Source organism: Typopeltis vanoorti, chromosome 2 (assembly GCF_054136105.1).
Source record: "Typopeltis vanoorti isolate ZY-2024b chromosome 2, IOZ_Tvanoo_1.0, whole genome shotgun sequence".
Lineage (NCBI taxonomy): Eukaryota > Metazoa > Arthropoda > Arachnida > Uropygi > Thelyphonidae > Typopeltis > Typopeltis vanoorti.
The window spans coordinates 126,404,453-126,431,446 of NC_143550.1; the positions used below are offsets into that span (position 1 = coordinate 126,404,453).

Here is a 26,994-nt window from a genome sequence, read left to right on the forward strand (position 1 = left end):
CAATTAATGTAACATATACACAAATAACAAACAATATTAAGCCCAACCACGTGGGTGACACTAAAGTCCTATCTAGGTAGAGCGCCCTCTAAGGGCAGTAGTAGGTGGCCTGGAATGTAAGGTGGGAACTCTGGTGATGAGTGTTTCCCAAATCTTCGGAAGCTTAATGCATCCGTATTTATTGAGATTTGGTTGGTTTTTGAGAGCTGCTGCTGCTTCTAAGAAAAGTCTCTCTTTCTTGAATTTGCTGTGGTGGAGCATGGTGGTTTTCTTCCATGATACCCTGTGGGTGGTGTCCAGAACATGGTCAGCCAAGCCTGAATGGCCATAGTTGTGTTTGAAGATGTAAGACTTGTGTTCCTCTAGACGGATGGATGCTGATCTGCCTGTCTGTCCAAAGTACGCCAGCTTACAGGAACAGGGTACTTTGTAAACTCCAGGCAGAGAGAGAGCAGGGAGCTGATCTTTCGTAGAACGGATAAGGGTAGCAAGTTTTCAGTGGGGCTTATATGCTGTGTGTAGGTTGTACTGTTTTAGTATCTTAGCTATTTTTTCGGATGTGCCACGGATGTAGGGTATGGTGATGGCATTTTTAAAATCTTGTTGACGAGGAGGACGGGGAATGGGGGAGGAGTTGATTTTTTTTTTTTTGATACTGTGATCGCTGTAGCCATTGGGTTATCAGGCATATTGAATGGTGTATCAAAGATGTCCAGCACTTTCCTCTCCAATGGCTACAGCGACTGCCAGTACCAATCCTCTTCAATTCCCTGCACATAGTTCAGTGAGATGTGTTAGGAACAACCTCCATTAAATACTTTGGTCAATTGTTACACACAGGAAGTTCTGTTAATCCATATAAGCCTTCTCAGATGACAGCGATCTTATTCATGACAGACTGTCTTAGAACCAGTTACACCTCTTAGACAAGCAATGTGGGTTATTTTATCACTGCCTGAACACCCAGGATCTCATCTTCTGAAAAACCGGTCAGTTCTACTGTTTTCAAAATCATTGCTCCAGCCAGATGGGTACCCACAATAAGCCCTTTATTGAATTCCAAAATTATCCTTTGTTTCCATTGTGATGAACACTATTGATGATTACAGACCGGCAGCATTTTCTTATATTGCCTAGAACATGTGGTGAAGCATGTTACCAAGTATTTTGCATATATGCCGTGTAAGTGATATTTATGAACATCTGCATAAATGTTTCTAATTCAGTGGCCATTGTGTGTATGTGCATAGGAAATATCTTTTCCAAATTAATCTGATAAAAATCTTGTACAACTCATATTTCCATCCATAACCTTTATTCCACTTCCTTCACTCTATCAGCATACACAGAATGTCATAGATTCAATACCTCTTCAATCCTGACTCTCCTTTCCAACATATCATTCCATCAAAACTGATTATCAAATCAGCACACAGTAATCTATATGCAACCTGATTAAGGCCTTACACAATTGAACTAAAACCTCTGTTTCCTCTGTTGCTCATCTTTGGCCTAATCCATTGCGATTCTTACAATTCCAGCAATGTGGCACAAAGTCTCAGGTACATCTGCCATTACCCAAGATCCTTTATTTCCTCAATTCTCATTAAATTTATCTCAATGAAATGTATACTTTGCATCCTATTTTTGTCTTTTAAATTTTAAAAATCTTGCATTTTGCAACATTCAACTTACTTCCAGTTACTTGTCCATACAAGAAATATGTTCAGATCTTCCTATATATATATATATATATATATATATATATATATATATATATATATATATATATATCCACTTCCTGCTCATTGACAAGCACTTTTTCAGTCTCACCCATCTCATTCTTCCAATCTTTCACATTATCTCTCAATTTTCTCACATTTCTCATTCACCTCTCTCATTAGTCTCCTTTCGAGCAAGTGTCTCCAGTTGACTTGCATCAAATCCATTAAAATTATTTAGTTTTTATTTATTATTAATATTAGGACTCATCTTCCTCTAACTACCCCTACCATCAACAACAGCATTTTTTGTTTGTAAACTGTATGTGTTCTCATGGCTGATTTGTCTGCATGTGGGATGAAAAACCCTGCTACCTCTGTATGAATCAGCTAACTCACCTTCAAATGAAACAAGTGATATAAAGATTCCTCTTATTACTATAGTTCCATCTATCCACTCAAATTCACCTCATATATTCAATCACACCTCAAATTCACTCATATATTCAATCTAATCTCAAATTCATCTCACTTGCTCACAAACCACATGTTCTTTTTCTCTTCAAACAGTTCTACCTACATACCATTTGTAATTTTCACTTACAATCTCAGCTTGCCACGGTCATACCTTATGCTTAAACAATGGTATTTGTGTTTTCTTCTATACAGTGTCAAATATATACACCATACCAAATATATACACTGTGAAAGTAACAAAAAATACATATAAATACATTTTATTATTGTGATTGAGATCAATTATAAGTTCATTGCATGAAGAGGGAGTAAAATTAATTTCTGGATATTTGAATTAACTGCATTAATTCAACCTTTCAGTCAATGTTAATACTCATCATCATTATCATCATGCGTATCAAGGATTTAGGCCTAGCATGGCCTGTTCTGGCCTTAGACATCATTGTTGAATCGTTTAAGAGGATGTCCTGTTTTCTTTTTCCTAATGGCTTGTACTTTAAGGCTTGTTTTAGTAATCTTTCTGTTTTCATTCTTTGAACATGTTCCATCCATTTATGTTTATATTTTTTAATTTTTTCTATTACTGGTTCTTGATTCAATTCTTTCATAATTTCTTCATTTCTTTTATGATCAAATAGGGTATACTTTGCAGTTTTTCTCATGAACTTCATTTCTGCTGTTATTAATCTTTGTTTGTCTTTACTAAAATGTTAATACTAAAAAGAATAAATGAAGAAAAAATATTCTTACCTTATTTCCCAAGAACTGTGCAGGAAGAGACCAAAAAAGAGTTTCAGCCTGTTGAGGTTCCCTTGCAAATGATGTAAAACTTACTTCATTCTGGCTTGGATTAACAATTATACCTTCGGTTATTATATGAGCTCTATATCGATTTGTCAGTTGAAAATTATGACTATAAGGATCTGGAAGTTCTTGTAGTCTCATAGGAATCTTGTGGAAATAACAAGAAAATCAGCTATAAAATCTAATAACTAAAATGATTTGTGCTTTATCAAAAATACATTATAAATTCACAGTTTAATAGCATGTTCCCTTATTTCCCTTAGCTAAAGCTCCATGGCATAAATGTTATTCTATAGGAAGTCTGGTGTTCAAGCTTCTATTTTGGTGTTTTCAAACTCACATTAGTATTTTAAAGAAGATTACATGCATAAATAATATTACTTTTATCTACCCTATTCTATATATGAGTTCTTTCCAATTTCTCCAAAATCTTAACTACAGAAGAAATACAAACAGGTCTATAGTTTGATATCTCCATCCTACCACCACCACCACCCTTATGCAATGATACTATCTTATCCTCCTACTCTCTAGGAACCTGCTATATTATAACAATTTCATTTCCATAGAATATAAAAACTTCTTTAGAATGATACAAATCTCTTGCTGAAATTCTAGGAAATCTTTCTCCTTTGGTCAGTTGCTATGAGTTCAGGTATTTGATATATACCCAATACTATAATAAGTTTAGTTTAATCCTTTTTCCAAGTGTGAGCAAACAAAGTTTGTGCCTGAAAGTATCTTCAGGACTGGGGTAAGGTAGTGCAAACACCAAGTGTGTTTGCTCACACTTGGAAAAAGGATTAAACTAAACTTATTATAGTCTAACCAAGTGAAAAATAAACTCTCAACATCTTTCTCTGAATCTGGAGTAATTTAATAATAAGGTTGCACACCCTTTGGCAACTCCTATAGGTTAGGATGACCTATCATTGCTTCTGCCTTTGTATCTCCATTACTGGGCCTGGCTCCCACTGACAAGACCTCAATAAAGGTCGAAACCGGTATGGGTAGTGGCCCTTACCTTAATGCAGAGCATTACACATATCCACAAGGAAATGTGCTTTGCATTATGGGAGATACTGAGATAGGAGTGATGAGAACTTTCTCCACCTTTGCAACGAGTTGCCTGATGTTTGCACTACCTTACCCCAATCCTGAAGATACTTTCAGGCACAAACTTTGTTTGCTCACACTTGGAAAAAGGATTAAACTAAACTTATTATAGTCTAACCAAGTGAAAAATAAACTCTCAATACCCAATACTCTGTTTTTTTTTTAAATTTTGTTTGATTGTTTGCAACTCAAGGTTTCATTGTGACTTTGGATAGAATGGAAATTGAGATGATGTTCGTTGAACTGCAGTTGTTGTCATCTAGACTAAACAATCTGCTATGTACATCACAGCTTCACTGATAGATGATTGGCTAAACTACTTCAGTATTAAACTTTTCAAAATGGGAAAAAAGTATTCCAAATCAACCTGCTCAATTTTCATCATGGGCATTCATGTAGGAGAATATGGTCTCTGTGAGGATATAGTGCAAATCACAGAAATAAGAAAATCTCCTTGTGTGTTCCTTTCAACATCCCACATGAACAGTGGAACATAGAGAAGTAGACTAAGATCTACTGCAAAATATGAGTAGCTATGAACGAACAAAGAAGATATTACATCCATTATTAAAGGAGTAGAGAGGTATATCCCATCTATTAATGGATACAAAGGATTGTATTATTCTTTGGGATGTGTGATCCATTAATTTTTTTAACTAATGGATTTAGATATAGTGGAGCCATTTCTGTATGTTCAGGAGTGAGGGCATATTCATTCCCCCTACCCTTTTATTGGCTCTATAGAGATTGCAAATAATTTGTACTATTATAGGATGATAAAATTATGAAGCTGGGACAGATATATGAGTTAATGTTCCCTTTCACACTTTCTTGACTGTTGCCTTCTCGACATAAGATGATTTCCTACTGGATATAGTTGTTATGGTTGTTCTACTCTGTCTCAATCTTTTGAATTTCCATTTCATTCTTCCACATTTTGCAAGCTCCAGAAGAAGACTAATTATTACTATTATTATTACATAACACCTCCAGGGAGTCCAAAGACTCGTCGAGGGAGGGCACCTACTCTACAACTCTGTCTCCACCAACTGCAACTACCTACACCAATGCCATCTACTGCTGACTACCACCATCACCACTAGTATTTTCACAGACAATCACAAACATCCATGCCAACAGCGGCATTCAAACCTGCAGCCTTTTGGCTAGAGCAGATAGATAATAAATGTAGTTTAATCCTTTATTATTGAAGTGTAAGCAAACAAAGTTTGCACCTGAAGCATCTTCAGGATTGAGGCAACTCATGGTAAAGGTGTACCAAGCTCTCATTACTACTTGTCTTAGCATCTCCCATAATGCAAAGTACATCTCCTTGCAGATATGTATAATGCTATGCATTAAGGGAAGGACCACTACTTAGACCGGTTTCGACCTCTGAGGTCCAAAAGTATCTTCAGGACCTCAGAGGTCGAAAAAAACTTCCAACATCTTTCTCTAAATCCAGAGTAATTTAATAATAAAGTGAGACACCTTTTGGCAACTCGTATAGGTAAATATGACTTCTTCATTACTTCCACCTTAGTATCACCACCTCTGGCTCCCAATGAAAAGACCTCAATAAAGGTTCAAAACAGGTCTCAGTAGTGGCCCTTCCCTTAATGCAGTGATGAGAACTTGGTCCACCTTTACCGAGTTGCCTCAGTCTTGAAGATATTTCAGGTGCAAACTTTGTTTGCTTACACTTGGATAAAGGATTAAACTAAATTTATTATAGTCTAATCATGGAGCAGATACACTAACCACTTCGCCAACCAGGCTGGCAAAAGTTCCTCTAGGAGGCGACTAGAATAGAACTTGCGATGCTCTTCCTAGCACTGGGGATGCTACATGCCACTTCCACTGAGCTACACAGTTGCTAATGTTCTCTCTGCAATTAGTGCATTTGAGTGTTTTGCATTTAATCTTTATTCTCATGCTCTTTGCTACCACATTATGCACAGATGGCAGAACCTCAACAGGGAGTCTGATCATGGCCATATTTCTGACATTTGAAGCAGTAGAAAGAGTTCAGGATATAGAGCCTATCAGGACTGTATATCCTGAGATAGATTAATTTTTCTCATATGTGTGTGGGGGGGGGATTAGCGTTGTTAAACATAAGGATGATATTCCTGGTTGGTATTAGGATCCCATTCTTATGCCCCATGTTATTTTTTTTTTTTTTATGACAGGAACTTCCACAGGACTCAGTACTGGGACCTGTATTGTTCAACTTTTATATCAATAATATTGTCAATGGATTGCAAGGGGACACTCAGTTGTTTGCAGATGATGTGAAGATAGGAAGGATTATCAGTAATAGTGTAGATGTGGCAGCCCTGCAAGAGAATTTCAATAAACTAGACAGATGGGCAAATGAACGGGGTGTCAGTTTAATGCAGCAAAGTGTAAGGTCTTCAGGTTTGGAACACATCGATGGGATGCTGCATACTCTATTGGAAGAGCTGTACTGGAGGAGGTAGGGGAGACGAGATCTGGGGGTGATGATTGATAGAAAACCGAAATTCAGGAAGCATATTGCAAAGGTGGTGAGGGTAACTCAGAGGACTGCTGCAATACTGAGAAGGATGCTGGCCTGCAGAGATAAAAGAGTTATCATTCCATTGTATAAGACTCTGATCAGACCACACTTAGACTATTGTTCTCAGATTTGGTCCCCAGGATTTGAAGGGGATAAATTTACAATGGAAAGAGTACAGAGGCAGATAAAGATAGTTTCAGGACTGTACAATATGAGTCATGAGGATCGACTGAGAGAATGTGGACTGCAGAGTTTGGTGGATAGAAGGAGGAGAGGTGATATGATCGAGACTTTTAAACTGTTGAGAGGCAGTTACAGGGTAGACATTGGAGAGATCTTGCACTTGGTTGAATGGCAGGAAGGAGCAATCATAAGGGGCCATTCCTGGAAGTTACGAAAGGAGGCTGTGCACAAGAGGGTGAGGAGTGGTTTCTTTGCATGGAGGATGGTTGAACCTTGGAATGCATTGCCTGAGAGTGTGGTTGGAGCAAGAATGGTCAATGGGTTCAAGGAGTGGTATGATAAACTTTGTTTTTCCTAAAAATGACCTCCCGTGATTAGTCTTTTGACTCCATAGAGGCCTGGATAATAATAATAATAACAACTTGATCTTTTTACTAATTATAATGAAGAGCCACTTCAATTCGGCGACATGAACTTATTTAAGTTAAGGGATATTTGAATAAATAAATTTTCTTAGCTGAATAAGAAACTCAGAGTTTCTTATTCGGCTAAGAAACAATATGGGATATAATATCCCTTAACTTGAATAAACTTGATCTTTTTATTCAGAGCAAATCTCTGTCAGAAATGTCGAGGAGATTCCACTCTGATATCACTCCTCAAATAATAAAGTTCAGAGGTTTTCAAGATTACCATGATGCCTAAGTGACTTTACACAAAGGAGTGGTTCCTACTGTTTTTCTGGGAGGATGTGTTGACAAGAATGTCTCATTTACAAAGTTTTATGTTTTATCACTGATTTTGGGGATTGTCCCAATTTTTCCAAATCTTTCTGAATAAAGGCGATGACAGTTTTTCAAATGGCATGCCCAATTACTGCATATATAATCAGAAAAGATGGTATATATATAGATCTTTCTGATTTTTTTTACATTATTTTTGCTATCAGCTAAAGTACAAATGATTCTAGACTGTGTTAGAGTTTGTTGAGTACCCTGATAATGAGGATGAAAGACTCATTCTCAAATGAAGGAAGAATTCAGCAGCAGAGCTTCCCACCAATCACAGCACCACACACAGGTGCCTGCTATCTAGCAAGTGATGACTGTACTCTGAAATGAAATGCCAAGGCTACTCCCAGATACCATACCACCACCACCACAGCTAGCCATGGGCCTTCTCCCTGGACCATGAGGAAGCCTTACTGCATCACCATTGACCCTTGCAGACAAGACTGCTACAAGACTGCAACAAGATAGATAGTTGTAGATGGCATAGCCATCTACAACTATCTATCTTGCTAAAACAGGGCTCCAAATTAGGGTCAGACTAACTTTTCATGTCTGGGGATTGCACTATATGACAAATACAGTAGCTGGGTGTTGAACCTCAAATGATGGTCTAGAAATTAGGAGAGCAAAAACGACAACCGAGGAGAAGTATTGTAAAGAATACAGATGAATAAATAAACAAAGATGAAAAACAAAAAGGGCGAGTACTGTTACCAGGAGGTTCCCTCCATCATGAATAGCTGCTCCACATGGAGGGATTAAAATTGAAGAAAATGAACAGATTATGGCTTTGATATGGTTGGTTTGTTGAAAGATATTAGAAAGGTGTGTCTGGGTGGAGTGGTACTCTAAGAAAAGAGTGATAAGTAGGGTATGCTGTGCTCTGTTAGGGCCTACTGTTTATTTTACATGATGAAAAGTTGGAATGGCAAATAAAATTGGCATATGAAAGAAGATTGGCAGAATTTGTGTGTATGCATGCATGTGCACTGAGTACTCTGAGTGCATGTGTGAGTACGCACACACATGTATATGAGGACAAAATCATAACAGAATTCTGAAGCACTTCTGGAGGATCTGAATAGGCTAGACAGATAAGCAGTGATATCAGTTCATTGATGGTAGTTATAATGACTTTGCATTTGGGCAGAAGAAATGCAATTGCAGTGCACTATATTTGGAAGAGCTAAACTCAGAAAGACAAATGATTGATTATAATAAATTTAGTTTAATCCTTTATCCAAGTGTGAGCAAACAAAGTTTGTGCCTGAAAATATCTTCAGGACTGGGGTAAGGTAGTACAACACCAGGCAACCCCAAGCAAAGGTGGACCAAGATATTTCCAGGTGCAAGCTTTGTTTGCTCACACTTGGATAAAAGATTAAACTAAATTTATTATAGTCTAACCAAGTGAAAAATAAACTTTCAACAAATGATTGATTGGTTTATAAACGGAAAAAATTTAGGTGCCACATATCAAAGAGTCATGAAGGTCAGCAGAGGATTACTGTCATATTTAGCTTCCTGAATATGGATTTATACACACACACACACACACACACACACACACACACTAGGGGCTATCCCCCCGGCACCTACGCCTCCCAACCTCCTGAGTTCCGGACTGGTAGGCCAGTTCTCCTTGAATTCTGATGACTTGACACTCAGGGTAGCCCGAGTTTCAAAAAACGTGACATAAGAAGGCTTATCATTTTATATATATAGGGTAGATATATATATATATATATATATATATATGGATTTTAATTATGTTTCTGTAAAGAGGCAACTGAGCCTTTGCATAAGGTATAATTAAAGTTGGTAAACTTGTAGTTATATTTGAGAATAATCCCAACAGTGTTCAAAATCTCAGGAGTATAAAGCACAGGTAAGAAAATGATGAGTATGGTAACACCCTGGAGAATTTTACAGTTATGCTGCTAGTAGAAGAAAAGATGAATACAGAAGATTGACTTTAGGTGCTGGAGAAGAAACATGGATCATATCTACTGAAATGTTCAACAAATATTTTGTTGGTGTATTTCACATTGGGGTTGGGATAGGAGTAGTACTGAATAACAAGGAAGGAGAACAGACTAATAGTACAAGAATGGGAAGAGTAAAATATTAAGTAATTTTAAATAAGGCTATTTACAAGAATGTAGTCTGCAAAACTTAGTAATTAACTGAAGAGAGGTAATATTGAGACATAAGTTACTGAGAGAAACTTGTCAGATAGATGTAGGGGAATTATTACACATGACGATGGGTGATGGGAAAATGAAAGATTCCTAGAAACTGTACAAAGGTTATATGAGTAAGAAAGTGAAAAGGAGATTTTTTTTTTTTTTTTTTAGCATGGAGAGTGATGAATGATGGGAATGCATTGGTACACTAACTACCCATGCTGGTGGTGGCTAGTGCTCCAACACAATGTCTTCAAGGCAAGGTATGACAGTTATTGTAGAGCGAGTGTTTGACTTTCTGTGATGAGGCTTGTCACTCCATAGAGGCTTGGAAATAATAACACTAATCACATTATAACTAAAGTTATTCAATTTCAACAACACTGAGGATTAGTATTTTTTCTTGAGAATAATGACATTTCAAATATCTTACTTTATAATAATAAAAGTACGACCCTTGAATATCAAAATTTATGACTTTTATTTTCCCAAAGTTTCTCAGCTTCAAATATTAACACTAGTATATTTAATGCATTACAGCAATTCTTACTACACTTGGAAGATGGAACTATATATATTTAAGATTACCTGACTTCTGTAGTAGGAGCTACTGCTGCACTGTTGAGTTACACCAAAACAGAAACAAGGAGCACATCCTTCTACATTTCTTTCTTCTAAGTTGAAGAAACCTTCTTTACATCTGTTGCAATTTCTAGCTTGAACATTTGTCTGCAAATGTAAAAATTATATTTTTTATACATCCCTTACAAAGCTCTGAACACATCAATTTCAAGTTTAACAAGTCTATTATTTAAGAGAGATTTCTCTCACCTATCTTTTTCCCATTTTGATGCTGATCTGAGAAGCATGCAACATAGAACTACTCATTAGAATCTCTTCCCTACTTTTTCTTTATTACCATATTTCATTCTAAATCAATTCTTAAACTAGTCACTAAACAAATATTTCTTTAAACACCATTCCAAAGGTAGGCTAAAAATCTATTCTTTTATCTTGCTTTTTTTTGTGTCTTTTTTAAAATGAAAAGCATTTGTTAGACTTGTTTCATTCATCTGTATGCCTACATACAAAGTATTAAAATTTGGAATCCTTAAAAAAAAATTCAGGGCACAAGGAAGCACCAAATCAAAATTCTATACTTTGACATTACTAAATTTTATTTATTTATTTATTGGCAATTTGATAAAACAGTCTGAATCGACACAAATGGAAATGAAGACATTTAAGATCATTATTAAAATTTAGTGAGTAGCTTTACTGTTGGTTTCAAATGAACAATTTGTAGTGGCAAAGCTTGGTGATACAATATGTCAAGAATACATAAGTCCAAAATGGGCTGCTGTTCCAATGCACTATTACTTTTTTTTTTTGGACCCCTGTTTCCAGCACACAGCATTGAGATGTCTTCACTATTGACTCAAAAGTTCCTAAGTAGTGTCTGATGGAAGTGCATTCATTTTCAGCATATTCCTGTGGTTCATACATTTTTACCCCTGTGAGCATATACCTGTAGTAATGTTGATACACTGCAAGGAACTTAACTAATTTCAATTGCATGTCCCTAATAACAGTGCTAGCACTGTTATTAGGGACATGCAATTTTACAATTACAGTGCTAGCACTGCAAAATAATGTCACATAACTTAGAAACAGTGAAACAACATACAACAACTACCACCTGCTCAAAGAAAACATTAGACTGAATGTAACTCCATGTGCATACTAAAGGTGATTCAGAGTGTTAAAATAAGAGTATTATGCTCTGAGTTTTGGAGAAAAAAAAACTGCTGGTATAGCAGAAAGAAGCATGTAATGTTTCCATCTTATGCAAAGAGAAGCTGTTTGACAGAATACAGAAAAGAAAAAGAATACAGAAAACGCAATAAAATAAATACTAAGTGCTTTTCCAAAACATACTATTCAATTTTTAAGACCATGGATTTAATAAACATTTATTCAAAATCGTCTACTAGTTTCGCTAGCTGTAACTGTAGCTTTGTCAAGACGAGAAAGGTTATGCTAGTATTAAATGCAAAAAACAAAAGAATGTAGTAACGGTTCAAAAACAGTTGGACAAATTGGAGGGCACGCGTGACATCACACACATAAAGCGTGAAAACTTAGTCTGTTATTAAGTCACGTTTTATAATTTTTCACGTAATTTAGTTCTGTTAAACTTAATGAATTTAACAGATTTTTCTACATGTCTTTTAATATTATTCCCTGGTTTCTATTAAGGTTATTTCCTGTTCGTAGGACTACACTACTGCAGCTTCTTTAAATTATTATTATTATTCAGGCCACCATGGAGTCAAAAGACTCCTAGTGGGAGATCCTTTCTAAGAAACACAAGTCCATCAAGACTCATCGAAGGAGGTCCCTCCTAGGAAACAAGAAGTCTATCATACCACTCCTTAAAGACAATGACTGTTCTCGCCCTCACCACTCTATCAGGAAATGCATTCCATGTTTCAATCACCCTCCATGCAAAGAAACCACACCTCACCCTCTTTCTCACAGTTTCCTTCCATAACTTAAAGAGATGGCCCCTTGTCATGACTCCTTCCCACTGTTCAACCAAGCGAAAGAACTCCCCAGTTTCAACCCTGTAACCAGTTTGAAAGTTTAACCTCTTAACAGTTTAAAAGTTTCAATCATATCACCTCTCCTTCTATCCACCAAACTCTGCAGTCCACACTCCCTAAGGCCAATTCTCATAACTAACATTGTACAGTCCTGAAACCATCTTTGTTATCCACCTCTGTACCCTTTCCACGGTTAATTTATCCCCTTCAAATCCTGGGGACCAGATCTGAGAACAATAGTCTAAGTGTAGTCTGATCAGAGTCTTATACAACGGAATGATAACCCTTTTATCTCTGCAGGTCAGGATTCTTCTCATTATTGCAGCAATCCTCTGTGTTACCTTCACTACCTTTGCAATATGTCCCCTAAATTTCAGGATTCTATCAATCATCAACTCCAGATCTCGTCTCCCCTACTTCCTCCAGTTTAACTCCTCCCATAGAGTATGCAGAGTCCCAAACCTCAAGACCTCACATTTTGCTGTATTAAACTGATAACCCCATTCATTTGCCCATCAATCTAGCTTACTGAAATCCTCTTGCAGGGCTATCACATCTGCACTATTACTAATAACCTTTCCCAGCTTCGCATCATCTGCAAACAACTGAATATCCCCTTGCAATCTACGGACAATGTCATTGATATAAAGGCGAAACAATATAGGTCCCAGTACTGAGCCCTGTGGAACCCCACTTGTAACCTTCTGCCTCTTTGATATTACTCCACCATACACAACTCTGATACCTATCGAACAGCCAATCCTGAATCCAGTTGACCAATCTGACATCCAGACCCATGTGCTGCAACTTGAATATCACCATATCATGTGGCACCCTGTCAAATGCCTTTGCTAAGTCTAGGAAAATGGCAGTATATGCCTTTCCCTCATCTAATTCTCTCGTAACTTTATTATAAAAGGCTAGCATATTGCTAAAACAAGAGCGCCCCTTCACAAATCCATGTTGACTCTCACAGATAACATTAACCTCATCTTCCCAATGCTGTACACGGTCCCTCACTACTTTCTCCAAGATCTTACTAACTACTAATGACACACAAACTGGCCTATAATTAGACACTTCCAGTCTGCTACCATCCTTATGAAATGGCACTATCTTACCTTCCTTCCATTCCATGGGCACCTTTCCCACAGCCAGACTTTCAATGAAAAGCTAGGTCAAAGGCATTGTCAGTTCTCTAGCACATTCTCTCAAAACTCATGGCAATATACCATCCAGTCCCACAGCTTTACTGACATCCAGAGTACTCAGTATTTGGAACACACTCTCCTCCTGCACCTCTAAACCTCGAGCCTGCCCTATCCGTCTAGTATTCAAATTGACTCCTCCAGGATGAAATACTCCAATAAAGTGTTCATTGAACAATTCCACTATGTCCTCTGCATCAGTCAATCTATTCCCATATTTATCCCACAATGTTCATTCTTCCACAGTCATTTCTCCTCCTACATAGCTAAAAAATTCCCTAAGATTTTCTTTGGGTCTAAGGGCCAATCTCTTCTCATATTCCAGTTTTGCCTTCCTTACCATACTAGTCACTCTCCTGCTCTGTGTCTTATATTCTTCATGCATCTTCTCTTCACCTGTCTCTTATATCTCTTCCATAGGCTCTTTTTTGCATGCAGTACCTGTTTAATAATATTGTTTGTCATCCACTTTACTCCAAATTGTGTCCTCTTCTTCACTCGTGGAATACAGCTTTCCATTGCTGCTAACAAATATTCCTTCACTATTTCCCAAGCACTAATGATATCCCAGCCTTCCGGTTCCTCCCTCCACGAAACTTCTCCAAGTTGACGTCTAAGACTGTTATAATCACCAGCTTTATAATTCCACATACGTTCCCATCTGTTTGATACTCCTGCGTGTCTATTCATTTTCGAAGTTAGAACTATATGGTCACTCTCTGCAACTGGTGGGAGAGATGTCATCTCAGTTATTATCAACTCTTCTGATGCTGTAACCACATCCAAAACTCTTGATCCTCTTGTTCCCTCTGTTATATGTTGCCTAAGACATTTGTTCCTCAAGAATTCTAGAAATTCCATTCCCTTATTGCTACATGCATTTTCCTCTCCCTAATTTATACTGCTGTAGTTAAAATCTCCCATAACGATCATTCTTCTTGAACTTGCCACACTTAACTGTCTCAACATCTCCTGGTCTCCACCCTCTGTACTCCTTGGTCTGTAGTAACACCCCACTAAATATCCTGTCATGCCCACCTCCACTTCATACCATATGCTTTCAAAATCATTAGAGTCATAGCCTTCCAAAGCCTCCACTCTTAGAGGACATAGGTCATCACTTATCATAAGCAGTACTCCACCATCATGCTTTCCCTTCCTATCCTGCCGAAAAATGCTGTACCCAGCACCTTCTATTCCTGTTATTATATCGTCTTCTGTCAACCACGTCTTTGTGATCCCAATAAAGGTTCTTTAAAGGTTCTACATCTAAAATCCTCTTCAATATATGGGATGGGACTGTTATCCCAATCTACTGAATGGTTTGAAGTTGAGAAATTATGTGCTAACCATGAGGTGTCTTGTCTGTTCTATTATGATTGACATCTCCGACATGTTTCTTCTTTCGAATTTCTAGGCTTCTTGAGGGATGGCCTATGTAGGTAAGTCCATACATACGTGGTATGCTATAAACACTGGCATATTTATAAAAAGTGATGCTATCCTTAGGGGATCTTAATATCTGTCTTGTAGTTGTGGTAGTATTAAAAACAACTCGATCACAAAATTGTTAACCATTTTGTGATTTCTCAAGAATCATGACCTTTTAAAATCAGAGTTGTTTTTAAACCTACCACAACTACAAGACAGTTATTAAGATCCACTAAGGATAACGTCGCTGTCTACAAATATGCCAGTGTTTATAGCATACCATGTATGTGTGGACTTACCTACATAGGCTAAACTTCAAAAAAAACCTAGAAATTTGAAAGAAGGAACATGTCGGAGATGTCAATCATAATAGAACAGACACCTCACGGTTAGCACATCATTTCTCAACTTCAAACCATTCAATAGATTGGGATAACAGTTTCATGCCATATATCGAAGAGGATTTTAGATGTAGAACCTTTAAAGCTGCAGTAGTCCTACGAACAGGAAATAAGCTCAATAGAAACCATGGAATAATATTAAAATACATGTGGAAAAATCTGTTAAATTCATTAAGTTTAACAGAACTAAATTAAGCGAAAAATTATAAAAACGCAACTTAATAACAATAACTAAGTCTTCACGCATGCTCTCCAATTTGTCCAACTGTTTTTAAACCATTACTACATTCTTTTGTTTTTTGCATTTAATACTAGCATAACCTTTCGTGTCTTGACAAAGCTAGACAGTTACAGCTAGCGAAACTAATATATGATTATGTATAAATGTTTATTAAATCCATGGTCTTAAAAATCAAATAATATGTTTCAATTTTAATGAAAAGGACAAAATAGCAACTTTCAGTAAGTGTTTTTCTTTTCCTTTTTAATTCAAAATTCCATAAAATTGATTATGTGTATAGCAGAAACCTAACAAAATACTTAAACTATTCTCCTCCCCCAATCCAAGCCATTTTCTATAAATAAATTACACCAGATCTATCATTAATCCATGTATTTGTACTACATCTGAAAAAAATTTTTCTTATATTTTATTATTTTTTTTTAAGAAAATATAATCTCTGCACTGCTTTTGAACCATATTTTTTGATTTGGCTTCTTCTATTCACTCAGCTAAAGACCAACTCTTTCGTTTCTTAGTTTCTGGTGATAAAGTTCCTTGCTCATGCAAGTTAGCATATTATAGTAGTCTTAAATTTCAGTTAACATCTGATTGAAAGAAAGTAAGAAAGTCGTTTAGAACCAGAAGTGGTCTAGCTGAACATGCTTTGGACCACTCATAGCATAATGGAAGAAAACTACTATATTTCATTGCAGCAAGTTTAAAACATGAAGGGTTTTTAGAGAATCTACAGCTGCACTTAAAATTTTACAACCTAACTTAAATACAATTGTGAGAAATCATCCAACATATGGAAAACTATAATTCACTCACATACCATGTAATAACCAAGACTTTCTACAAGGTGCTCATCGGAAATGCTCTTTCAAGGTAGGACTAAGTCTATTAATTTACTTTTGTGTTGCTTGTATATGCTACAGTTTATATTGTATTCTGAAAGAATCTTTGATGTATGAAATATGAGAAGAATTCAACTATCGTTTACATTGGGTTGAATTTTTTTCTTGACTTATTTATAAGACTATTACACTTTTTTTAATGTTTGTCAAGTAGCTTTATTTTATTATCCTAATGTTTTGCCAATTTTTTTCTATCGGCATCTTCAGGGAATACAAACTAGTAAGCTAAATGAAGGTAACAGACTAGGTTATAACTGATGGTTCTAATTCATACAAAAAGTATTGTTTACATTATTTTCATTACATTAAGCAGTCAACATGTGCATTTAATAAAGAGCTTGAAAAGGCAAGTAAAATGGTAGTATTAGGTTCAACCAATAACTTTTAAAGTCAGCTTTTCAGTATTATAAAAAAACAAACATGTAATGATACAGCCTGCAACTGTTTGCTTATATACTGTAATATGAAAAAAAAAAAAAAAAAAGAGTAGGAATAAAATGAATGAACAGTGAAATTAAACAAGCCGAGTTGGAAAAGGAAATGTTATGGAGTAGGTACAAGACAGTCAGTGGTAACAGATGCAATGGGAGTATAAAAGGCAGGCTAGAAAGGTAATAAGCCTAGTAAGGAAAGAAAAGAGCACAGTATGAAGAAGAGATTGACTAGTTAGGCCAAGAATAATTCAAGAGAATTCCCCTATATGGCAAAACAAGAATAAGACTTGCAGCTTAGACAAAAGAGTGAGGTTAAGTTTTAATATTAAAACGTGCACAGTGTTGCATTTTGGAGTGCAGAGATAAGGCTGTGTAATATACTAATGGAACCATATTGCAGGAAGTGGATGAGATTCAAGGTCTTGGAGTGATCATTGACAGTAGACTAAGTTTAAAGGGCATATTACAAGGGTTGCAAAGACTGCACATCATATTGCTGTTATGATAAGGAGTCCACTGACATGTAGGAATAAGGAGGTGGTTGTGCCATGTATAAAGCACTTGTCAGACTACACTTGGACTATTGTGCTCATATTTGATCACCTAGTTGTCATTATGATCTAGAAACAATGGTGACGGTCTAGAGACAAGTCACTAAGATGATCAGGACTCTGGAATGTTGGCTATGCAGAGAGGTTGAAAGAATGTGGATTGCAGTGGATAAGAGGAATAGAGGTGATATTATATAGATGTTTAAGTTAGTTTTTTATTGGATTAATACAGTGGGGGATTATAAAATGAATAGAAGAACCAGAGGCCATCTGTGGAAGTTGTTTAAGGATATAGTGAAGAAAGATGTGAGAAGTCGATTATTCACACAGAGAATTGTGGGTGAATGGAACACGTTACCAGAATATGTTATCAATGCAAGGAGTGTTAAGTATTTTAAGATTCAATATGAAAAATTTGTTGTCGGTTGAATGAACCTCTCAGAATAAGTCTGCTGACTTGTTGCAGGTTGTGATGACAATAATAATTTTCTATTAAATATAAAGGAGTAGAAATTGTACATAATTGTCATGTAGCCATTAAGAGAAACGTATGAAGAATCATTTGGCTGAATGATTAACCCATTTTACAAGGTGTTGGCAAGGGGATCCTCCTTTAAGTTAATCAAACTTTTCCTTTACAACCACAATTCTTTCTCAATCTGTCTCTCTCTCACACTTTACAAACAGATTTACTTCCAAATACTTTTCTATTTTCCCTCACTCATTCCCACCAGTAAAATCATATATTCCACTTGCTCAAATTTCTTACATACAGCCTCAGTTATGTTATGAATCTTCATGTCTGGAAAGCATACTTTTGTTGCTCAATCATCCAGCACACCTTTAATCATGGAATCACTATACGATACCATATCTGTTCTCACTTATGTACTTTCTAAACTTTCTCTCCTCTTATGTTCTATCTCAACCTTATTTCTCTTTTTTTTCCCTTGTATTTTGTTTCCTCTTTACCTGTATTAGTCATTCTTCTAGGTGTAGATTTCATAATATCCTTTTTTTATAAACTTCTTGCTTTAAAGATTTCTTCATCTGTTTAGTTTCCTTGCAATCTAATCTCCAAATTCTAAGGATACTGTCAGTTATTGCTTCCTGCACAGTTAGCATAGTGGTTATGAGCTTCGTAACCATATACCTGAGAAAGGAGTGTCCTAGGTTCGATTATCATTGCTGATGTGAGGAGCTTAAGGATCTTTCTCAGACAAGTAAACCGGTCTTAGTCATGGACAGCAAGGTTTTTCTTCCCAGTTTTTCTGGGGTTTTTCCTCACCAGGCAAACTGGCCCTGTGAACACACACAGATTACAGTCAGGAATACTTAAGACCCAGGCCTTATATATACATATATATATATATAAGGCCTGGGGAATGAAATATATATAAATATATATAAAATTTGGGGGGGAATGAAATGGTGCCGTACTTCCCCGTAAAAGGGGCATCACAGCAGTTATATCATCACATTACTAAAAAAAAAAGTTATTGCTTCCTAAAAACAATCCTTGGCAACTTTTCATGCATTGCTGATTCCTCTAAAATGCAGTTGAACACTAATTTGTAGGGGTGGGGGGAAGTTATTCATCCACTTTATATAGCTTCTTTGCTACAACTACATCTTCACTACTGTGATTAGATATGGTTGCCCTAGGTTCCATTGAGATGAGGAATCAGTTCAAAAGATCCAGCAACAGCTGACAGACAAGTTAATATCTGGCCTGTGAACTTTGAATATGAAGAAAAATTGAGGAAATATGGTCTTCAAAGTTTGGGTAACATACAGGGGATAGGACAGCAACATGCAAGTTGTTAAGGGGATCTTATAGTATTGATACAAGGAAAATTTTTGCAGCTCATGGGAGAATTCAGGGTTATCCTTTGTAAGCTTAGTAAGGAAGAATGCAAGGTCAGGTTATTCTCATGGTGTGAAATTAGTGAAAGCAATAAGCTTCATTGGGCATTATGGGAGCATTCAGTGAATGTTTACAAGGAAAGGCATTAATCACTTAGACACTGTATGACTCAAAACTGTTTCTTCCTCAGTTAGTTCCTGGAGGCACATAATAAAAAATAATAATAATAAGCTAGAGAATACATAAATTTAAAATACAAAAAATACTCAGTTTTTTTTTCCCCCTTAAAGCCTTAGCATAAAACTGAAAGCCATTTCTTTGGAATATTCTTGGAAACTACCTTTATTTTCCTATTATAAACCCTCCCAATATGTTATTGTTATTATTATTATGGCAACCTGTTATAGTAAGATGCTATAGTAATAATGGAGGTAAATTAATTTGTCAAGAAATTATATTCTTGTTTAACCACCTTACGGCCATTATGGATCAAATACGCATCGCATCCTTATATGCCTCGTATCCCTCATATATTTCAATGTAATGTCAACGGTATTACAATTTTAAAATACACTTCGCATCCATGATAACCTGAACGTATATATATGTCTTGGATAAAGGATTAACCAAGTGTAAGCAGACAAAGTTTGCACAAAAGTATCTTCATGACTAGGCTACTTGTATGTAGAGGATGATGACTTCACATCAATTGCCTTAGTACCTCATCAATTTAATTTATAACTAAGTAAGGGGAAAAAAAAAACCTCCCTATAGTTGTTGAAAGTTTTTCACATGTCAACTGTGTTGTGAATGAAGGACCTGTGGAACAAGTAAAACATTTCAGCAACTTAGGCACGATTTTTAGTGAAGATGGTAAATTAAATATGGAAATAGACAACAGAATCAACAAAGCTGGTATGGTAGGAAGTCAATTGAATAAATTCATATGGAATAAGAGAGAAATTAGTCGGAACACTAAATTAGCTGTATACAAGATAGTGTTTGAACCAGTTTTAACTTATGGATCTGAGAGCTGGGTCAGAAGTAAAACACTTGACCAAAGACTAGAGACCGCAAATATGAGAGTCCTGAGGAAGATTAGAGGCGTGAACAGATGGCATCAATGGCAATATCATATTAAAAATGAGGATATTAGGAAAGAACTTGACATTTGCACAAAAGGCATATTAAGGCAATGCGTTAGCAGAGCTAATATCAGGTGGTATGGTCACTTAAACAGAATGGGCGAGAAAAGATTAGCAAAACAAGTGTTCTCTGCCAGGTTAGCAGGAAAACGACCCAGAGGAAGACCAAGATATAGGTGGATTGATACGGTACAAAGTGCCTCAGACAATAGAAATATAAGATCTGATGATATTGGAGTCTTGACGAGTAACAGGCTGATTTAGAGGAAAATTGTAGATAGGAAGTTAGTAATGATGTAAATTTTTTATGTAGTACTATCGTATCCTGTACATCCCTTGAGGGTACATAGCAGGAATTTGATGATGATGAGATACCAAGAAATTATATACTTAGTTTAATCCATTATCCAAGTGTAAGCAAACAAAGTTTGCACCTGAAGTATCTTTCAGGACTGGGGGAAACTGTTTGCATACACTTGGATAATGGATTAAACCAAGTATATAATTTCTTGGTATCTTTAATTTAAAAACTTCCTATATAAATAATGGCATTGGCATGGTCATCATTGGAGATCCACTTAACTTGAAACATGTCCATTGTATAATCTTGAAACCATTTATTCTCCCCACATTCACAATGCATTCTGGAAATATGTTCCATTCAACCATCACTTACCGTGTAAAAAAAAAAAAAAAAAAATTACTCCTCACATCCCTCTCCACAACTTTCACAGATGACCTCTCATTCTTATCCTATCGCCTTCTGCTGTTCTTATAATCCTTTATGTATTAATTCATAAGATCTCTTCACTAACTTAAATGTCTATCACCTCTTTTACTCTTAAGCATCAAATTCTGCAATTTACATCCTCTCGACTTCTCTAAATAACCAATATTCCAGTTTCCTGATATTACCTTAGTTACTAATCCCCTGGAAACTCCAGTATTTCCACATCACAACAAAAACAAAGTGACCAAATCTGAGCATAGTTCATGTGTGATCTGACCACCTTATACAATGGCATGATACCACCTTATCTCTATTTGTTAAAGCACTTCTTATCTTAGCAACATTTGCAATGTTATCTGAACTTTATCTACTGACAGCCATCATATGACAGCTTTATCTACCCCCCCAGATTTCGAATATTTCGAATGTCATCCACTTCTTGAAGTACAGTCCCACCAATATAGTAGAGTTGTGTGTGTGTACTCACTAAAGTAGCATCTTGCATTTATTAACCTTAAAACTAAAACCCAATTCATTTGTTCCAAATGAATATTCAAGTTTTCCTGAAGGGAATTAACATTAACATTTCTTATAATTCTCCCAACTTTGCATCATCATCATCATACAATTCAGGATCCCCAGATAATCCACGTGAAATATCATTAACAAATAAGTTACATAGCAGGAGTCCAAAAACAGAATTCTTAGGTACACACACTGATCAATCATCTTTCCTTTGGAGATGCTGCCCAATTATACATGGTTTACTGGTATTAATTCAGAGAACCAATTTGTTTGAATTCCATCTTCCACAGCTTCTACACCAACTTTTCATGTGGTAATGTATCGAATGCCTGTGCAAATTCCAAGAATATCATTTTATACATGAATCTACCACATCAAACACATTCATTTTTTCATAAAATGCAAGCAGATTAATAATACAATCTTACCTCTCACAAATCCTTGCTGACCATCATAGAGAACCTTATATGCTGGCCTGGTTAGCTGAGTGGTTAACGTATCTGCTCTCCAGTCAAAAGGCTGTGGGTTCTAATCCTGGTGTGAGCATGGATGTTTGTGATTGTCTGTGAAAATACTAGTGGTATAATGGTTGGTTTTAAATGGTGTTGGTGCAGTTGCTGTTTGTTGTAGTTGATGGAGACAGTTGTAGAGTAGGTATCCTCCCTGGAGGTGTCACATAATAATAATATCCATATCCTGCACTCTATTCCTGCCCAATTTCACCAATAATTTGAGCACAACTACAGATATTCCTCTGTTTTTTTATTTGACTTTTTCATATCCTCCTCTTTCCCTTTCCTTAGACTGTCACTGTCCATATGTTCAGCTTTAAACCTTATTTTTGCTGCTTTCTATTTTCTACCTTCCATCTTCTACCTTTCTGCTGACTGAAGAACAAAAGTCCCTGTCTCCTCCCATCTCTCTCTCTCTCTTTGCTTAATCTAGCTACAACAGTATCGCTTAAAAAGCATTTATTATCAGCCTCCATGCTTCTTCTTGATAAGTCCAATCCTATGGTTTATACCCTGAAATATTTAGCTTAAATTAAGGTGGGAAATAACCATCATGAACTTGAATAGCATTGCTGTTTTATAAACTTATTTCTTCATATATTGACTATTTCAGCAAATAAATATAAATATTGTGATCCATATGAAATAAAGTATTCAGGTTTTTTTTTTAGTTTATTTGTTTTAAATTTAATTATATCAAACTGTTATCAAAGTAAAGTATAAAAGAAAGGTGTATTATGTACTGTAACATACATCTAAGGAAATGATAAATTCATTTAGTATAAGTTATGAAAGGAAAATTCAGTATTTGATCATATTTGATTGTGGATGTAGTCTGATATGTATGAAATAAGTTATGCTGGCCTTTAAATATTAATATACTAAAGACCAAAAATTAAACCTAATAATGAAAAGAAAAAATGTATATCATTACTAACCTTACAATGACAGTTATTTCTAAAATCACAATCAGGAACAACACTTCCTCTGGGATCACATTGGCAGGATGGCTCTGTAACAGGAAGTCCTTGTCCATTAATGAAATAATTAAAGAATTAAAATTTGTTAATTTAACCTTTAACATTATAATAAATTTAGTTTAATCCTTTATCCAAGTGTAAGCAAACACAGTTTGTGCCTGAAAATATCTTCAGGACTGAGGTAAGGTGGTACATCCCTTGGCAACTCGTAGCAAAGGTGGTGCGAGCTCTCATCACTCCTTGTCTCGGTATCTCCCATAAAGCAAAGCACATCTCCTTGCAGATATACTGCTATGCATTAAGGGAAGGGCCACTACCCAGACCGGTTTGACCTTTATTGAGGTCTTGTCAGTGGGAGGCAGACCCAGAGTGGTGATAACTAAAGCAGAAGCAATGTAGGGGTCATATTTACCTATACAAGTTGCCAACTGGTGTACCACCTTATTATTAAATTACTCTGGATTTAGAGAAGTTTATTTTGCACTTGGTTAGACTATAATAAATTTAGTTTAATCCTTTATCCAAGTGTAAGCAAACACAGTTTGCACCCGAAAATATCTTCAGGACTGAGGTAAGGTGGTACATCCTTTTGGACCACCTCCATTGCTTCTGCCTTAGTATCACCACTCTGGGTCTGCCTCCCACTGACGAGACCTCAATAAAGGTCGAAACCAGTCTGGGTAGTGGTCCTTCCCTTAATGCACAGCAGTATACATGTCCGCAAGGAGATGCGTTTTGCATTATGGGAAATACTGAGACAAGGAGCAATGAGAGCTTGCACCACCTTTCCTACGAGTTGTCAAGGGATGTACCACCTTACCTCAGTCCTAAAGATATTTTCAGGCGCAAACTGTGTTTGCTTACACTTTTAACCTTTAACAATTTATTAATAAATGTGAAATGAACTTTGACTAAAGCACATTTTTCACAAACCACTAAACAAAAACTCACCTACTGCTGGTTGGCAGTCATTTGGTGTTCCATCATCAGCATTACCAATATATCCTGTAGCACACTCTTCACAGAAATCTCCCTCAGTGTTGTGTTGGCAGTTCTGGAAAAGAAGCAGAAACATTAAGTAAATTATTAATTTCTGTGGTAATGATGTCCTTTAATTCAGTAAAGTTTTACATGGCATCAAAGATGAAAGCAATACTTATAAGCCTTTCACAACTGAAGTAAGCAAGACTTTCAGTTGAAACTTCCTCTTGTGAGAAGTACTTTCAGACTGAAAGTAGTTCTCACAAGAGGGATGAGATTTTTTTCTTTCAGCAAAATTGACAAACTAACCAGAGAAAACATGCAATGACAAGCATAGGAGGAGGGATAAAAACTGTCTATATAACAAATTAGTGTTGTGTGCCAATTTTTTTATGTTTATTTCACACATGACACGTTCAAGAAACCATAGCAAATAAGGACTGAGAAAGATGAAATCTACTGATATTTTTCTTAAAGTGCTGAAGGTTGAAGTTGTTGAGAAACACATTATGTGTTTCTCAACAACTTCAACCTCTATCCTCTGGAGAAGTAAGGCTGTTCCAGAGGATAGAGGTAGATTATTATTATTATTATTCAACCATGGAGTCAAAAGACTTATCATGGGAGGCTCATTCTAGAAAACAAAGTCTATCATACCACACCTTGAACTCATTCAACACTCGTGCCCTCATCAACTTATCAGGCAATGTATTCCATAGTTCAACATCAATGGAAAGAAACCACTCCTCATCCTCTTGACTTCCAATCACAACTTCGATAGCCTTGTTCTTGCTCCTTTCCCCTGTTCCACCAAACAAATGAACTTCCCATTGACAACCCTGTACCTACTTCAAGAGTTTAAAATGTCTCAATCACATTACTTCTCCTATGTACCAAACTTTTGCAGTCACCATTCCCTCTGCTTATCCTCATAAGCAACATTGTGCACTCCTGATATAATTTTCTTATCTGCCTTTGAACTCTCACCAAAGTTAATTTATCCCTTTCAATTTCTGGGGTCCAAATTTCTATTGGCCAGCATCCTCAGCACTGCAGCAATTCTCTTATAATTACCACAAGAGCCCATGGAGTCAGTCTCATCTAGGAGTTCCTTTTGTCATACACACAGCTCATCATACTACATCTTAAACAAACCAAAATTATCTGCAGACACCACACTCTCAGGAAAGGCATTCCTATCATTCACAACTCTGCATGCAAAAAACCTGCATCTCACTCCCTTGCTCACACCCTCCTTATGCAGCTTCTTGGGATTCTCTGGTTCTCCCCTTATCTCCCACTGTTTTCTGTAGAACCTCTTCAACATATAACAACCCCCTTACTAATTTGTAGGTCTCTATCATATCTCCCTTCTATCTCCAATCCATCAGACTCTGTAAATTGCATCTTCTCAACCTTTCTTCACATTCGACATTCCAACGGTCAGAAAAAAATACCTTAGTCAGTCGCCTCTGGAATCTTTACAACTTTGTCCTTCTGAAAACCAAGTGACTAAATCTGTGCACAGTAGTCCATGTGTGGCCTAATCAAAGCTTTACACAATGGAACAAGAATCTTCCTACTTCTACAAGTAGGTATCCTCCGCATCATTCCCAGAAGCCTTTGTACGGTCTTCACGATTTTGGCAATGTGTCACCAAAATTTCAGATCCTTATCCACTATCATCCCCGGATCTCTTATTTCCTCCACCTCCAACAATATATCTGCACCAATTATAAATTCTACATCCCATCTTTGTTTCACAAATTTTAAAACCTTAGATACATTGAACTCGCATTCCCATTCCTGTGCCCATTCACTCAATTCACTCAAGTCTTCTTGTAAGGCCACATCTTCTCTACTCTTCATAGTTCATCCCAACTTTGCGTCATCTGCAAACAACTGAATATCTCCATCCAAATCTTTACCAATATCATTAACATGCAAGTTAAACAGTAATGGCCCTAAAAGAGATCACTAGTGACTTTCCTCTTCCAGGATATTGCTCCCCCCCATAAACAACTTGCTGATACCTATCAGATAGCTAGTCTCCGATCCAGTGCACTAATCTAATATCCAACCCCATCTGCTCTAGTTTGACTATCAACTTATCATCCGATAATCTATCAAAAGCCTTTACGAAATCTAAGTATATTATTGTGTATCCCTCTCCTCTGTCCAAGGAAGTCATCTTATTATAATAAGTAAGATTACTAAAACATGACCTCCCTTTAGTAAATCCATGCTGTCCATCAAAGATTATACCGTTATCAACCCAATTCTGGATCCTGGTTCTCACCAGCTTCTCCAACAACTTAACCGAAACACCTGACACACAGATAGGCCTATAATTTGATGCTTGAGTTCTATCACCTCCCTTATGAAGCAGCAAAATCTTGCCTTCTTTCCACTCCTTTGGAACTTGATCCAGTGCAAGACTCATATTAAAAAAATATGTCAAGGCAGGTGTCAACTCCCTGGCACATTCCTTCAGAATATGTGGTGATATATAAAGTCCTACAGCCTTATTAAGATCAAGTTTTATCAATTCCCTATACACCTCTTGTCCACTTATTGTCAGTCTCTCCTTCCCATCATCAATTGCTCTCAATCTCTCCATGATGTCACATTCACAAGAATGAAAGACCTTTATGAACTGTTCA

General features: G+C 36.4%; 1 protein-coding gene across 6 annotated transcripts in view; it reads right to left on the bottom strand.

Annotated features, from left to right (window-relative positions):
- The window catches only part of LOC150109418 (basement membrane-specific heparan sulfate proteoglycan core protein-like), a 1,783,738-nt gene that overhangs the window by 719,410 nt on the left and 1,037,334 nt on the right, over positions 1-26,994 (bottom strand). For all 6 annotated transcript variants that reach the window (XM_090413063.1, XM_090413041.1, XM_090413033.1 and 3 more), the window contains 4 exons: positions 24,302-24,404; positions 23,309-23,382; positions 10,409-10,549; positions 2,949-3,149 (listed from right to left, as the gene is read on the bottom strand). In XM_090413063.1, the coding sequence (XP_090269189.1) occupies positions 2,949-3,149; positions 10,409-10,549; positions 23,309-23,382; positions 24,302-24,404 (519 nt within the window). The remainder of the gene's footprint in view (positions 1-2,948; positions 3,150-10,408; positions 10,550-23,308; positions 23,383-24,301; positions 24,405-26,994) is intronic.